The 14,308-nt window shown below is 38.9% G+C and overlaps 1 protein-coding gene across 3 annotated transcripts in view; it reads left to right on the top strand.

Annotated features, from left to right (window-relative positions):
• kcnc1a (potassium voltage-gated channel, Shaw-related subfamily, member 1a) overlaps positions 1-8,504 on the top strand; it is a 40,866-nt gene extending 32,362 nt beyond the window's left edge. The window contains exon 4 of one of the 3 annotated variants that reach the window (XM_039657051.2): positions 3,025-8,504. In XM_039657051.2, coding sequence (XP_039512985.1) covers positions 3,025-3,134 — 110 coding nt within the window. In that variant the 3' untranslated portion in view covers positions 3,135-8,504. Of the gene's footprint in view, positions 1-458; positions 2,132-3,024 lie in introns of those variants that run through there. The other 2 variants (XM_039657053.2, XM_039657052.2) reach the window with 2 other exon arrangements.
• The last annotated feature ends 5,804 nt before the right edge of the window (positions 8,505-14,308 follow it).

Raw genomic sequence — 14,308 nt, 5'->3', positions numbered from 1 at the left:
TTAAAAAGAAACAGGTTTTTATGACAGCCACCATTTATATAATTGTAATTATAGCATTTGAAAGCAAAGACTTTCCTTTTTCATAATGCATATACTCAAAATGACTCAAAATTATATCATTTAAACTAAGGAAAAGTGCCTGAAACTGAGGGACTGACCCTGACAAATCAATTCTCAGTTGCCTTAATTTCAAATTTATGAGTTAATTTGAATTTCTAAATCAACAAATCTGCAAATTGCTCAATTCTACTTGAAACGTTTGCCTTGCAAACCACAGCCTTCTTTGCTCACTCTAATGCCAGACTAACCAACCGATCTTTGTGCATGCCCTCACCCAGAGATTGCATGCAATCTTAAACCCTTTAAACCTGACCCAAAGCAGCAAACTGACAGATGTCAAGATGAAACCTTTGAATCTCAGCAACTGGCATGTGCACATTTCTCTCCACTAAACCAAGGTTATCAAAAGTCCAGAAGCCTGGGCACCATAACCAGCAAGGCCCGAACACTGGCCGAGGTAGTATCGATGTCCACCCGGTCCTGCAGCCCACCTGTTCTCTTACGGAGGTCCCATTCTCCAATCCCCTCCATTCTCTAAGAAATGGAGCAGTGATATAGTTAGAGTTGTCTCCCTGGGTCTTCTTCCTGCTCTGCTGCTTTCTCTTCTGTGTTTGCCTTGGTCTGGATTGTCTTGTTCTCTGGTCCTTGTCTTCTGGAGCTGTCTCCTCCTCTCCTCTTCTGTCCACTTTGCTTGTTTCTTGTCTTTACATATACAGAATCTTGACTCACACAAAGCCATTAGAGAACGAAAACTTCCAAAACATCTCAGGGAAATTTTAGGGACGAGTGTTTATTAGACATAAAAGAACTGGGATGAGGAAGGTAAATCTTTTTTTTTTTTTTTTAGATTTCCTCTCCTGTCCGAGTATATTCTTGCATAAAACCCTTTCTGACATCTGGAAGACGAAACAATCTATCCTCTATCGGTTTTTTTTTTAGTTTCCCCATTTAATTTTTACTGTACTTCCCCTTTGCTCTGGAGTCTTGCTCCCTTCTTTCTTTATCACCTCTTTAATGAGACCCCAGGTAGGAGGTATTATAACTCCCTTTTTCTTTCCTCCGCTGTCAATGACAAATGTCTCTACTTCCTTTGCAATTCTTTCATTCTCCCTGTGCATTTCTGTCCATTTCTCTTTCTCCAAACTTTTTAGCCCTGGATTGCAAAAGCAACCCAAATGAATGTTTTTACCACACAGAAAAAAAGGAAGTCTTATTTTCTCAGCCCATTTCTTCATTCTGTAAGCTGAATGAAAACAAGGCCCAATGGCTGGATGACCCTGAGCAATCCCATCCTCCCCTGTATTTTCTACTGCAGATCCATGCAAAGAGGACACTGCCCTAGTTAAGTATATGCAGTCAGAGGTGCTTAAAGTGACCTGAGAAGGCAGGAGCATCTCAAACCTTCTCCAGCCTTGCTGGACTCCACAATGGCCCAAGGGATTTCAGACTGGAATCCAAAGGAGGGACGTATATGTAGAGGGGGAAAAGAGCACAATAGAGGATGTTGCCAGTCGACGCAGTGGCAAACATTTTTGATTGAGATTCCGACAGTGTGAGTGGTCTCATGGACCAGGACTTTTATAAGGAAGACCTTAAGGACCATCAACTGCAGAGTGACACGAATGGTTGGCTTTAAAGCCAGCAAAATTAGTATATAATCCTAATACTAATGATAGTACCTGCAGTGGCAGATGTAGTGGACTCTTACCTGTTCATTTTAGCATGAGCTGCATGGTGTTACATTAAAAAAAAGAGGAAAATAATCTATATCTGTTATGAATTTCTGTATAAAACAAATATTTTCTTTCAAGAGTTCTTGACTTTTGCAGAATTGACATGTAGCCATGGATGATGAGATTTTCAGAAACCATGTTCTTTGTTTCAGCAACAGATTTCTTTCATGTTATTCTGTCTTTGTTGCTAACCACATGACTCAGCTCTGGTCACATTGACCTCACATTCTGAATGAGACGCAGTGGTTACTGCCATGAGATGGATTGTAAATTCCACTATTCAACATTGTTTCTGTCTGGCATGCTTGTGATTCTGGATCTTATAGAGAAAACAAAAACTGAGCAAAATGAGTTATTTTTCTGTTTCATGTCATAATTATCAGTGAATAGATCCTGTGGAAAACTGTTGTGCGCAGCTGTTTATTTCACATATCAAGTGCAGACTTTTGACAGTGTTATTTTTGGAGAAAAAACATCAAAAATAAGAAAAATGGCATCCTGTCGAGATGTTTTACATTTTCTCTCATTACTTTTAGGTACTAAAACACAAAGAAAAGCAAAAAAGACAGATGTATATTTACACTATAAGAGAATTGTATGCAATTGAGAACTTTGGGGGAAAACAAATGCATGCACTGTTATGCAACAATAACTGCATAGAAACACAGAAAAACAATCATAGCATGAAATAAATTTTGTATGAAACTTGTTAGAGTGCTTGGGGTTTTTCTTTCATTGATTGCTGTGGAATGTATCTTTCATTGGATGATGTATATTTCATTGGATCAATACTCTCTTTGACCTGAAGTTGACAGGCACAAAGAGCTAGATTGGAAGGTCTTTGATGCCAGTGAAAAGGGTGTCTCCAGGTGGAGCAGCATGGCAGACTGCACTGATGAGCATGCTGATGAATTAAACCATTAACATTTGAAGGAAACAATGAAACACCTGCATGTTGTGAACAAGTTGAAGTTTTTGAACAAATGGTGTCAACATACACTCTGCTCAATGAAGTATGATGCTAAAGCCTGCCTTACGCCTGCTGAACGTGCCTGCTAGCAGACCGCATTTACGTCACCCTCTTCATCCCTTGTTCCTACTTCTCCTGACCCTTTCCATATCTCCTCTGCGCTGGCTCGCAAGTCATCCTGCACCCTCTTCACCCGTCTTTGTTTTCTAGGTGTCTGGGTAATAACTCGTCTGTTGTCTCTCTTCTTTTCCATGTCTGTAGAGGCTTCCCGGCAGGGCCGGCACAAACCGCCTGCAGAATCTGTGTGTGTCATGAATCGTGGTGTTCCAACCACTGTGTGCATGGCCCAGAACACCTCTCCCACTTCCTGATAGCTCTCTATAAGTCTGTTTGTTGTTTACGAATAGGTAGACGAGCCGTTTTGACACATTTAAATGTATTTCAGAGGGACATGTTTGTTGGAGGCTGATAGTATTGTCAACTTGTAGTGGTGTAAAATGTGTATTTGAGTGCATGGGTGTTCAATTTGTGTTTGTACTGTAAATATGCTTTTTGTGTTGCCCACGCTTGCAACTGAATATTTAGACTGGTATCTAGTAATCTTTACAGGGTTATAAGTCAAACCTATCCATTAACTTCTTTTTTTTTTTTTTTTTTTTGGTGTGTGTGAATCACAACAAATACTCACAAAGCTGCATTTAAATTAGAATGGGCTCAAACTAATGATGTTGTTTTTCTATTGTGTTATAAGTCATCAGTTGCCTTTCTTTGCTGTTTGCACTTCGGAACTCAACAATACGAATATTTGTTGCTGGCCCCATCACGGATAAAGGTTATTTTTAGTAACATTATTAAATGTGTTAGAAAAACATATTTGAACATTATATTCGGTTTATACTCGTTACTTTAAAGGGATATCTCACGCCAAAATTAAATCTCTGTCATCATTTACTCACTGTCATGTTGTTCTAAAGCTGCATGTCTTTTAAAAGAAATTTTAAAGAATGCTGGTAACCAAACCGTTTTTTCCCCTTTGACTTACATTTTTTGCTCATATAATGGAAGTCAATGGGAATCAAATGAGTTGACAATATTCTTCAAAATATCTCATTTTATGTTCTATAGAAAAAAGTAATGGAATACAGGTTTGGAATGACAGAAAAGTAAATTATGATAGAATTTTCATTTTTGAGTTCATTAGCAGCTTTTTTTTTCTTTTTCTTTTTTGAATTTGCAACTATGTTCAGTGCATTCAGTACAAGGTTTGGAAGACAAAAAATCTGGCCCGACTAGAATCTGACAACTGAACCTAAACTATTTCACTCTAGCCTTGTTCCTTACTCTTGATTCATGTGTTCGCTGAGGTTATAAATGTAGTTAGTGGACCATTTGTATCTTGAGTCGGTAATTTTGCAGTATATGCATTTATAATGTTCTTAATCCCTTTCTAACACTTTCTTTTCCCAATCCCAGCAAGGACATCAGTACACTCCAGTGAAAGTGAGAGGTTATTTAAACAAAGTGAGATTCTGTCTTGTCAAACAGAAAGTGAACTGCACTGGTTGAATCATGCAGCAGAAACTATTCAGTTGATGTGTCAAAATGTGCAAGACATTTTAACCAACCATTCACTATATCTATATCCAGTTTGAAGTGAACTCACTGCCAATTAGTTTTCTATGGAGTTTTTACAATCTACAGGTAGGTAAACTATTGACAAGTAGCAATACTTCCTCAGAACCTTTGCAGCAAATGCTATGATCTATAATGATATCAAGATAGACACTACAATTTTTTTTATTTAAAACAATCTCAAATTTTCATAAATAAATATCATCTGTCTTTTTATAATTTTTTTGTACATTATAGCACAAATCTACTTTTTAAATTGAGTGGTTCTCTCTACACTGAAAAGAAGCTCACACACAGATTAATATATTTATATTTTAAGAACAATGGTTGACCCTAAATCTGTCACCAAGCATTTTTATGTTTGTAAATATTACACTAATTCCAGTAATATATTATATGTTATAATATGTAGCTAAACTTTGCAAGGTAATACTTAGGAAAATTTTCCTCCCACCCGGTAGATACTGTACAATCTGCATTTGTTAGGTGGATAAAGAGTTGTTATTAATGAATGCAAATATTATGAAACTAAAAACAATATCTGCATGATACTTACACAATGAGCTAAATATAACCGAATTCTGTTTAGTTGATGCATCAAAGGCTTTTTTACGCTTCAAACAGATTATCGTTTTTGTTGTTTATAGCGGAGTTATCTGCTTGTCAGAAAGGCTGCATTATGATAACCTACTATTTAGTAAACCAACTAAATACTTTCAGGGGAACCTCTAATGATTTCAGTTCAATTCAATTTTATTAAGATCCCTTTTGGGCAATTTGGATGCAGCATAGTAGACATAAAATACACACCACAATATAAAATATAACAAATAAGAACTGTACATATAAATCTAAAACACTAATGTTTACTATTCAGAATATTTAAACGTATGATTGCACAGGGGACAAAATAATGATTATTTGTATTGATTGCTCTTCATCTTTGGTAGTCTGTAGCAAGAGCCAGAGGGCAGAATAGAGAACTCTGGGTGCAAAAAATGGTCACTATCTAAGAGCACAGATTGAGCACAGTTAATGACATTTCTGTTAAAGTGCCCCTATTATGGTTTTTCGAATATTCTCTTTCATACAGTGTGTAATATAGCTGTTTGTGAATGTAAACATTCTGCAAAGTTGTAAAATCGAAAGTGCACGATAAATAAAGTTATTGTCTCCCAAAAGAAAGATTCGACTCTGCCATTATGAGTCATTTTTCATACGAATCCTACTGCTTTACGATTCTACGTCACTAGAAGATACATTTCCATAATGCCCGCCTATGTTGTACGCTGTCCGTCCGTGAAACGTCATTTCACTGACGGTTGTAAAAAGTTCAACACGGAGTGCTTGCTCTTGCTCTCTACCCAGTTTATTTGGACCAGCTTGCTCCTCAGAATCACAACCTGTAAGTATGAATAATTATTGATGTATATATTTTCTACCGGGTGTTCAAAATACTTAGTTCCCTTTTGTTGTCACTTCGAGTTACATCGAATGACGACGAAATGGGGTTCGCTTCGAAGAATCTCATCTTCGAAAGAAATAAAACGAGCCAATGGCAAGTAAATGCCATGGGTCTGCGGAATTTGCATGGCGTAACTTTTATACCATGTGGGTATAAAAGGAAGGATGGCGGAACGTGCAGATATGTTTTCGCTTCGGAGCCAAGAAGTTCACTCTTCACTCCTGCAGCCTATTCTCTGACTATCTTCGAGAATCTTTAAGACAAGCATTCCTGCCTGCTGAGTGCGGTATTCTGATAGATTCAGCTGATGGACATGAGCGCTGTTTTGACGTGTTTGGGCTTTGATCATGCTCAAACAGCGTTCGTGGATGCGCCACATTCTCCCAGCAGGAACATGACCATTGCAATGTAGCGATCGAGACTCGATGAGCTCAATAGAGCGAGAGTCCCCTCATCCAAACCCCTATCTATTTTCTCCAAGCGAAAGAATACTTTGACTGGTGGCCAGGGTGACCTAAGAGTCAGGTCTGGAACTAAACTGACGAAATATCCTCGGTCCACACCCCGTCTTTCACACTGCAACCCGTGCGGTTCTGAATGAGTTTTCTGACCAGAACCGCGGCAGGCCCGGCATCTCATTCGGTTCCCCAGCTGAGGAAATCATGTATATTGCTGCATCACAATGTGAGCTGGAGTCCTCTGGAGATGCGGGCTCGTCTGTGCTGCTGTCCTAGGGTGTGCTAGCATGACGAGTCTGATCCAGAGTTGACAGCTATGCTTTTCCTGGCCGCTGCGAGTATCGGGCTTGTGTGGAACCATCCACCATGTCCCAAGCACTTAAGGCTGATTATTTTTTTTGGGGAGGGACCCAAATTCCTTCTACCCGGACGTGCATGAAGAGGTCATGAAATCGTGGGAGTTTCCTCAGCAGCCTCTTCCGCCTTCTCTGCCCTCCCAGAGGCCTTGGCCAAGGGTACATTGGGGTTGCCCCCGTTGAGTGTTCTATGGCAACATATCTGTGTCCCCACAGTGCCTCCACCTGGTGTGGCGACCCTAAGCACCCCACCAATGCTTGTAGGTTTTTTTTCTTCTCCGGTGGGAAAGACCTATAGAGCAGCGAGGCAGGCTGCAACCTCACTGCATGTTATTGCCATCCTTCAGGGTGCTCAATGACATGCACGAGGGAAGGGCTGATTGAGGGCTCAAAACGCTGCCAAACGCGCCCTCCTGCGACTTCCGTATCCTCCCACTCGGCCCTAGCAGCACTGAGGAAGGCGCCCCTGCCCATTCCAGAGGGAATGGATGGCAGTGTGCACAGCTTATGAGCCTTGCCACTCTTGTCCCTCTCTGTCACCAGACTCCTGACAGAGCAGGCCCCAGTGGAACACTGGTCTTCTGTCAGGATGCCGCATATGGCCCTACATCGGGACACTCCACCTCCCACGTCTGGGCCGGTCATTCTGCCTCGCTGCCGCATCGTGGATACATCTGTGGTTCACATGACACCGCTGGTTCAGTTTTGGAGCTTCCAGTCTGTCCCATTGTCTCACGAGAATCATCAGGCTCAGCTTTGCAATTCAGTTCCCGCTCCGAGGAATCGGCTATACCATGGTGGTGAGTGGCAATGCCCCTGTCATGTGTACAGAGGTTGTCAACCTACTGGCGAAGGGTAGGATGGAGACTACCCCTCAAGCTGAAATAAAGTACGGCTTTTTCAGCCCCAACCTCATTGTACCCAAGAAAACCGGTGGGTTCGACCAATCCTGAACCTGTCTTGAACTGCTCCCTCCTAAAAAGGCTTCCGTTCAAGATGCTCACAGCCAAACGCATTTTCGAATGTGTGATGCCACAGGATTGGTTTGCATCGATTGACCTGAAGGACACCTAATTCCATGTCTCCTGTCGTCCTCGACACAGAGCGTTCCCGTGTCCGTTCTTCCTGTCTACGCGGCTTCCTGACTATGCGGCTTGCCCTGTCTCCTCGCACCTTCACAAAGATTGTCAAGGCACCCTTTCGCAAACTTTGCCCCGTGCAGAGGATCTCTTTTCTCTGTATGTAAATTGACTCGGTCACTGCTGACTTGCCTTAGACAGTTCGAGGGAAATAGTACGGTTCCACTGAAGTTATTTCAAAGGCTCCTGAAGCATATGGCATCCACATCCGCACTCGGATTGATATATAAGAAAATTAAACAGTTTTTTTTCTTTACTTTTGATGCATGTAAACCTGTTGTAGGAGACCTCTAAAAAAAAAATTAAAATAGCATAATAGGGGCACTCTAAATAAAACTGACAGACTTCTTTATTTGTTCCCTATAATCTTCCCACAGTTAGTAACAATCCTGTGTTAGGGCATTCTTATGTTTCACATTAAAATTCAATTCCCAAACCAGCAACTAATGGAGAAGGACAGTACTGAGTAAAACGGTTCAATCAGTGTCTTGTCTTAGATACATTTAGCTACAAAAAAGGATCATTATACCATTTCAAAAAGTCATCAACAACTGGACCATGACAAATGTTATTATTTTCCAAGAGACTCACAATGACTGTGTCATCTGCAGACTTTAAGAAATACCTGTTGTTGTACTTATTTGTACAATGATTTGTATATAAGATATATAATAAAGGAGACAAATCACAACTTTGTGGAGAACTCGTAGATGTTGTCAAGGAAGCTGTAGTGAAGATGTTGTGAAGAAATCCGAGTGTGTTAGTAAATGGCAGTTAAGATAAACTGCCATTTACTAACACACTCGGATTTCTTTCAACCAACCAACTAAATCAAGATCAAGAAGTTTGTTATTAACTTATCTGCTAAAATATGATGCTGTATGATATTAAAAGCAGATGATAAATCAATAAATAAAAGCTTAAAATGTGTGTTGCTACCTGACAAATTATGCAATACCCTGTTTAGTAGGCCAAGTGCATGTGTGGCCTTGTGTGTATGAGTACAGGGGTGGGTTTTCTGTTTGAGTGTATGTACCCCCATCTTTGCTCTGCGGCTGAGCTTTGATCTTTTCAGACACTGTAGCAACCTAGTTACCTAATAGGGACTGTAACCATAGCAACACAAGTATGTGATCAGCTTTCAAGGGCAGCATTTCTCCCATGCCTCCCTGCTATGAAAGTAAAATAATGACAAATGTTTTTAAACAAAAAAGCTTGTTGATTTGAAAAAAATTAACCCTGCTTGCATTTTTATGGCCTTAAATTTCTGGCGCATTTACATTTTGAGTGTAAACAAAAAATGTCAATTGATGTGCATTGTCCCTTTTTAATAAATAATAATAATAATAATAAAAATTCAACATGGTTGTATATTATTAATTCAATAATCCATATTCACCTTTCAGATTTCACTTCAAAAATATTCTTTCAATTTAAAAATACAACCTATAATATTCGACAGGCAATTTTCGATCCATTTTATTTCACTTTACAAACACAAATTCAGTGGGTCTAATTCTAATTCTTATTTTCTTTCTTATATTGGCAAAAGAAACACATCCTATATTTCTTAACATTTCTACCCCTCCCCCAGTATAATATCAGTAGATTGCCGATTGATAATTTCCATAGCTGTTAATTGATCTCGCCAGCATGGGGTGCAAGCGGCTGTTGACGAAAATAACTAAAGAGCAACGGGTGAGAGAGTCATTCATAAAAACGGATTTACAGAAATGGAGAAAGCCTAAACTATTGTGATAAAGATCACATGTGTTGAATTTTCTGTCGAATTTGAACCACTGAATTTGTAAAGCGAAAATAAAATTAACTGAAAATTGCCTGTCAAATGTTATAGGTTGTATTTTTAAAAGGAATATTTTTGGAAGTGAAATCTGTAAGGTGAATATGGATTATTATTATTATGTGTGAAATATTTTAGACTGATCTCATGAAATGGCAATTTGTATTTCCATTTTTGGTGTGCTATCAAAAACGCATAATCGCTCTTCAGTGTCTATGCATACGTTATGACCATTGACTAAACGTTAAATTACTGTATATATAAATATATGACCTACCCCAACCTCATCCCTAAACCAACCCGTCCCTGGGGTTAATAGCATTTATGAGTCTTCCCCTATACCATCCTAGGATAAAAAACATTACTCCCCAGATGTAGATCTACATTTTGCTTCGTTTCGCTCTGACATTTAATGGCGTGTACATACACACAGAATCACTCAAAATGCGTATAGATAACACGCCACTTGACCTGAATGTGGTGTGTATGTTTACGCAAAAGTCATGATGTCATGTTGCGAATTACAACCATGTTGAATTTCAACCCATAAAAATCCAAGCAGGGTTAATGCAATTTTTTCAAGTAGTGCAATTAAACTAGCTTTTTGTTTCGACAACATTTGTCATTATTTTAATTCCATACCCTGCTGCATGGTTACAATTGTCCGTGCAATTTGGGTCCACAATTCATCAGACATGTTTAAACATCAGAAAACAAAGTTCTTCATATAATTATCACTGGTGCTAATTGGGATTTTCACGGCGATAATTACCTCACCAGTAATTACATAGGCCTGTCTGTGTTTATGTGTGTGCATGAAATCAAAACCCTGGTTATTCACCTTCTGCTTCAGTACTTATCATAAAATACCATAGCCTACCTCACACACACAAGAGGCTGAACACCTGTAAAGTTCTGTAGGATGGCCCAAGTCAAGGTAAAGAGACAAACAGTTACACTTCTGAATGCAGAGCATGATTAGTAGTGCAACAATGGGTTTTAACCAGCCTTAAGTTATGTTCCTAACAGTGTCCACTATCCACCAAGTGCCACATCATCAAAAGACAAAATGTAAGACAAGGAATTTTGCTAAAAGGGTTGGGTTTATTCTGTAGATCAGGGGGTACAAACTCAGTTCTGGAGGGCCACTGTCCTGCAGAGCTTATAACTTGCCTCAACACACCAGCCTGGAAGTTTCTAGTAAGATCTTAACTGTGTTTGAAATCTCCCTCTATTAAATCATTCACTATTGCTTATAGATTACTCTGCTAATATAGTCCACTTGAGTGAATGAAAACGAGTGAGTGAATTTTACACTGAGTGTGCCGAAGGGCTGCCGCTTTTGCATAGTTTGTGCTTGCTTTTTAATAATGGTTTAAAACTTAGCAAACTGGCAGCTCCAGTAATGAAAAGATTCATCTTGAATTCATTTGTCATCAAAATTATGTATAAATCTTAACCAAACAGTTGAATAATCAATTAAAAAAGAAATTTATACCTATGATATTATGATGTAGCCGCATTGGACCAGAGGTTGGGAAAATGGATAGATGGATGATTCAGCTGCAGTCGCCATCTTCTGGTCAGATGCAGGAATTCATCCAGAACACGACTTTCACAAAGTGCATTATGGGTATTCTCTAGCCGTTGAGTGTACGTTGGTTGTACACTCGTTATTGCGATCGATTGAGTGCATTCGATTACGTCCACTCCACTATGGTTTGAATCACTTCAGGATCACTTAAAAGTCCTTCTCAAACTGAAAGCTGCTTGTAGGCTAGTCAAGTCCTCAGCATTAAATGCTAGAATGAGACGGTCGCAAGTGTCAAGTCAAGTATATTTATACAGCACTTTTCACAATATAGATTGCATCAAAGCAGCTTCACAGCATCAATCAAAAAATAATAATAATGTTCGTTTCTTAGTGGAAAAACATCCACGTTTGGTAGAGCTGATCAATCGTATTAATGATTGGTTAATTAATTCGAATATCCCCAACTGGGCAAGCATGTCACACTTCTACCCCCATATTATGAACAGTAGACTTTTTCCTGCAGGATATCTGAATTTACCTCTGGACAGGATGCCATTCTTATACATTTTACTTCTCTGTTATTTTGCAATAACCTAGTGACTATTTTCTTGTAAGATTCACCCCTCCTGTTTCCCCACATTTGAAGGAGTAGTTCACTTTTCAAAAAAACTTTTGCTGATAATTTACTCAACCCCATGTCATCCAAGATGTCCATGTCATTGTTTCTTCAGTCGAAAAGAAATTACAGTTTTTGATGAAAACATTACAGCATTTTCCTCCATATAATGGACTTCACTGGGAACCAAACACCTCAAGGTCCAAAAGACACTTTCAGTACAAACTGCAAACTGTTCAAAGGGCTTTAAATGATTCCAGACAATGAATAAGGGTCTTATCAAGCGAAACGATTGCTCATTTAAAAAAAAAAAAAAAATTAACAAAGTTTAAGTTTTATAAGCTCAAATGGTCGCCTTGCTCTGTTCTGTGATGCACGTTCGTCACTCTCCTGTTCGAACTCAAAAATGAACTAATCTTTTTCCGATTAGTTCAAAATGAACTAATCTTTTTCCGTCAATTCGTTTGTTTCGTTCATTGAATGAAACAAAAATGACTCGGAAAAAGATTTGTTTATTTTGATGAACGAGTTTGAACAGGAGAGTCAAAAACATGCGTCACAGAACAGAGCAAGGCGAGCATTTGAGCTTATAAAACTTAAACTTTGTTATTTATTTATTAAATGAATGATCGTTTCACTTGATAAGACCCTTATTCATCGTCTAGAATCATTTAAAGCCCTTTGAACAGTTTGCACTGAAACTGTCTTTTGGACCTTGAACTGTTTGGTTCCCATTGAAGTCCATTATGGAGAAAAATCCTGGAATGTTTTCATCAAAAACCGTAATTTCTTTTCGACTGAAGAAAGAATGACATGGACATTTTGGATGACATGGGAGTGAGTAAATTATCGCAAAACTCCATGGCCTTTCTCTCTAATATTGGAATCCTGCCAATTGATGGTCAGCCCTTTCTCGGTTGCAAGATGTAACATTTTCCAAGGACAATCAATTCTTTCCCCGAGGCAAGATCCCTCCAAGTGACATCTTTTTTTCACTCCTCTTTCCTCCCCTGACTTTACAAAAGCTGCTCAGTGGGACACAAGACTTTCTCAGATGCATCTGACCTTTGCATAATTAATTAGCACAGCTTCATGACACTTCTTCTACAATTGTGTTCTATAGGATGAATAAAACATTCCATCACGTTATCCTGTTTGTTTGTGTCTGACTGGTTGCATGTTATTTAAAGTATATGGGTAATTTTCCTTACCACGCATCTTCTTTGATTAATGTGCAGTTTTATTAATATGGTAACTTTAAGTTCATGTAATTCACAGATATTGCATTAAAGTAGCATACGTGGTCTCCCATCAACTAACAACAAGTATTTTTTTCTCTTGCACTATAATACATTACAGGTAAGAGAAACCAGCTTTTCAATGATGCAATGCTGCGTATTGGAATACGGCAGGGTTTCACTGGCAGGTTGAATTTCATTTGGACCTGAAATCAGGAAAGCCCTGGAGGGTCTTTTTCCTTTCCTTGGAACTGTCGTATTTCACAGAGGGAATCCGAGTATGAGAGCGACACAGAGACTCCAATATAGGACATATAACGAGTTTTAAAATAATTGCTTTTTATATAATTTACTTCAATGATTCCAGGGCAATGACAGTTACATATTTCATGACGGGTCTTTGGACATACCCTCCTCAGCTGCTCACTGGAGGTGAGTAATGAGCTAAACTAACTATAAACTGTAACTGTGCTGATGATGTGGCTGAAGGCCACTGAGCATGTGCAGTAAGTCTGCTCAGGGCCTTCTGCTGCTCATGCATTTACTTCATCTTCCTGTGCTGTCACAGGACAGCCTGTCATCGAGCAGCCAGACCTGAAAGTTTAATGAACACCAATTAAGACTTCACAATCGCTCAAGTGGTTTGGACTACTGCAGTGAAGATAGATGATAGATGAGATGAGAAAAGGAATGGAGAGGAAAACAGAAAAAGAAGCCAATTATAAAAGATTATATATTATGAAACGTTCAACTATTTATAAGTTATGGACACATGTATTTTAATTAGTGAAATATAATGATCTTCTCCTGGAGTTAATATTATTTAGAATATTATGATAAGATTAACCTTATATTAATATGAATGTTATAATATTTAATAAATTCATTAACGTTGCAGCTCATGTGCTACACCAATATGCCTTATAATATTATCTCCTTTTTTATTAGTGTCATCCTGTGAGCTTTACTTCAATACTGAGTTCAGAGCAGCTCTGACTGGATACTGACTGCTTGCCCACATGAAACATTGACACACATGCATTTCATCTAGAGCTCTTTGCTGTCTGCCCTTTCATATCTTTTCTGGTGGGAACCCTGTAAAGCAGCCAAGCCCCCTTTAACTCTCTCTCTATCTCTTCTATGAAAGCAGCACTGGTGTGCATAGGCCTCTATGGTATACAGATCTTATACTTCCCCACTGGAATAAGCTTGAAATGCACACTCAATTTGAGCACAGACATAATAAGCAGATAGGAAAACCTGTGGTCTAACAATCAGTGAAAATATGTAGCCTATTGCTCCAACT

Source organism: Pimephales promelas, chromosome 1, assembly GCF_988280905.1.
Source record: "Pimephales promelas chromosome 1, fPimPro1.hap1.1, whole genome shotgun sequence".
Classification (NCBI taxonomy): domain Eukaryota; kingdom Metazoa; phylum Chordata; class Actinopteri; order Cypriniformes; family Leuciscidae; genus Pimephales; species Pimephales promelas.
The sequence above is the reverse complement of the archived record's forward strand: the minus strand, read 5'-3'. Positions and strand labels throughout refer to the sequence as shown.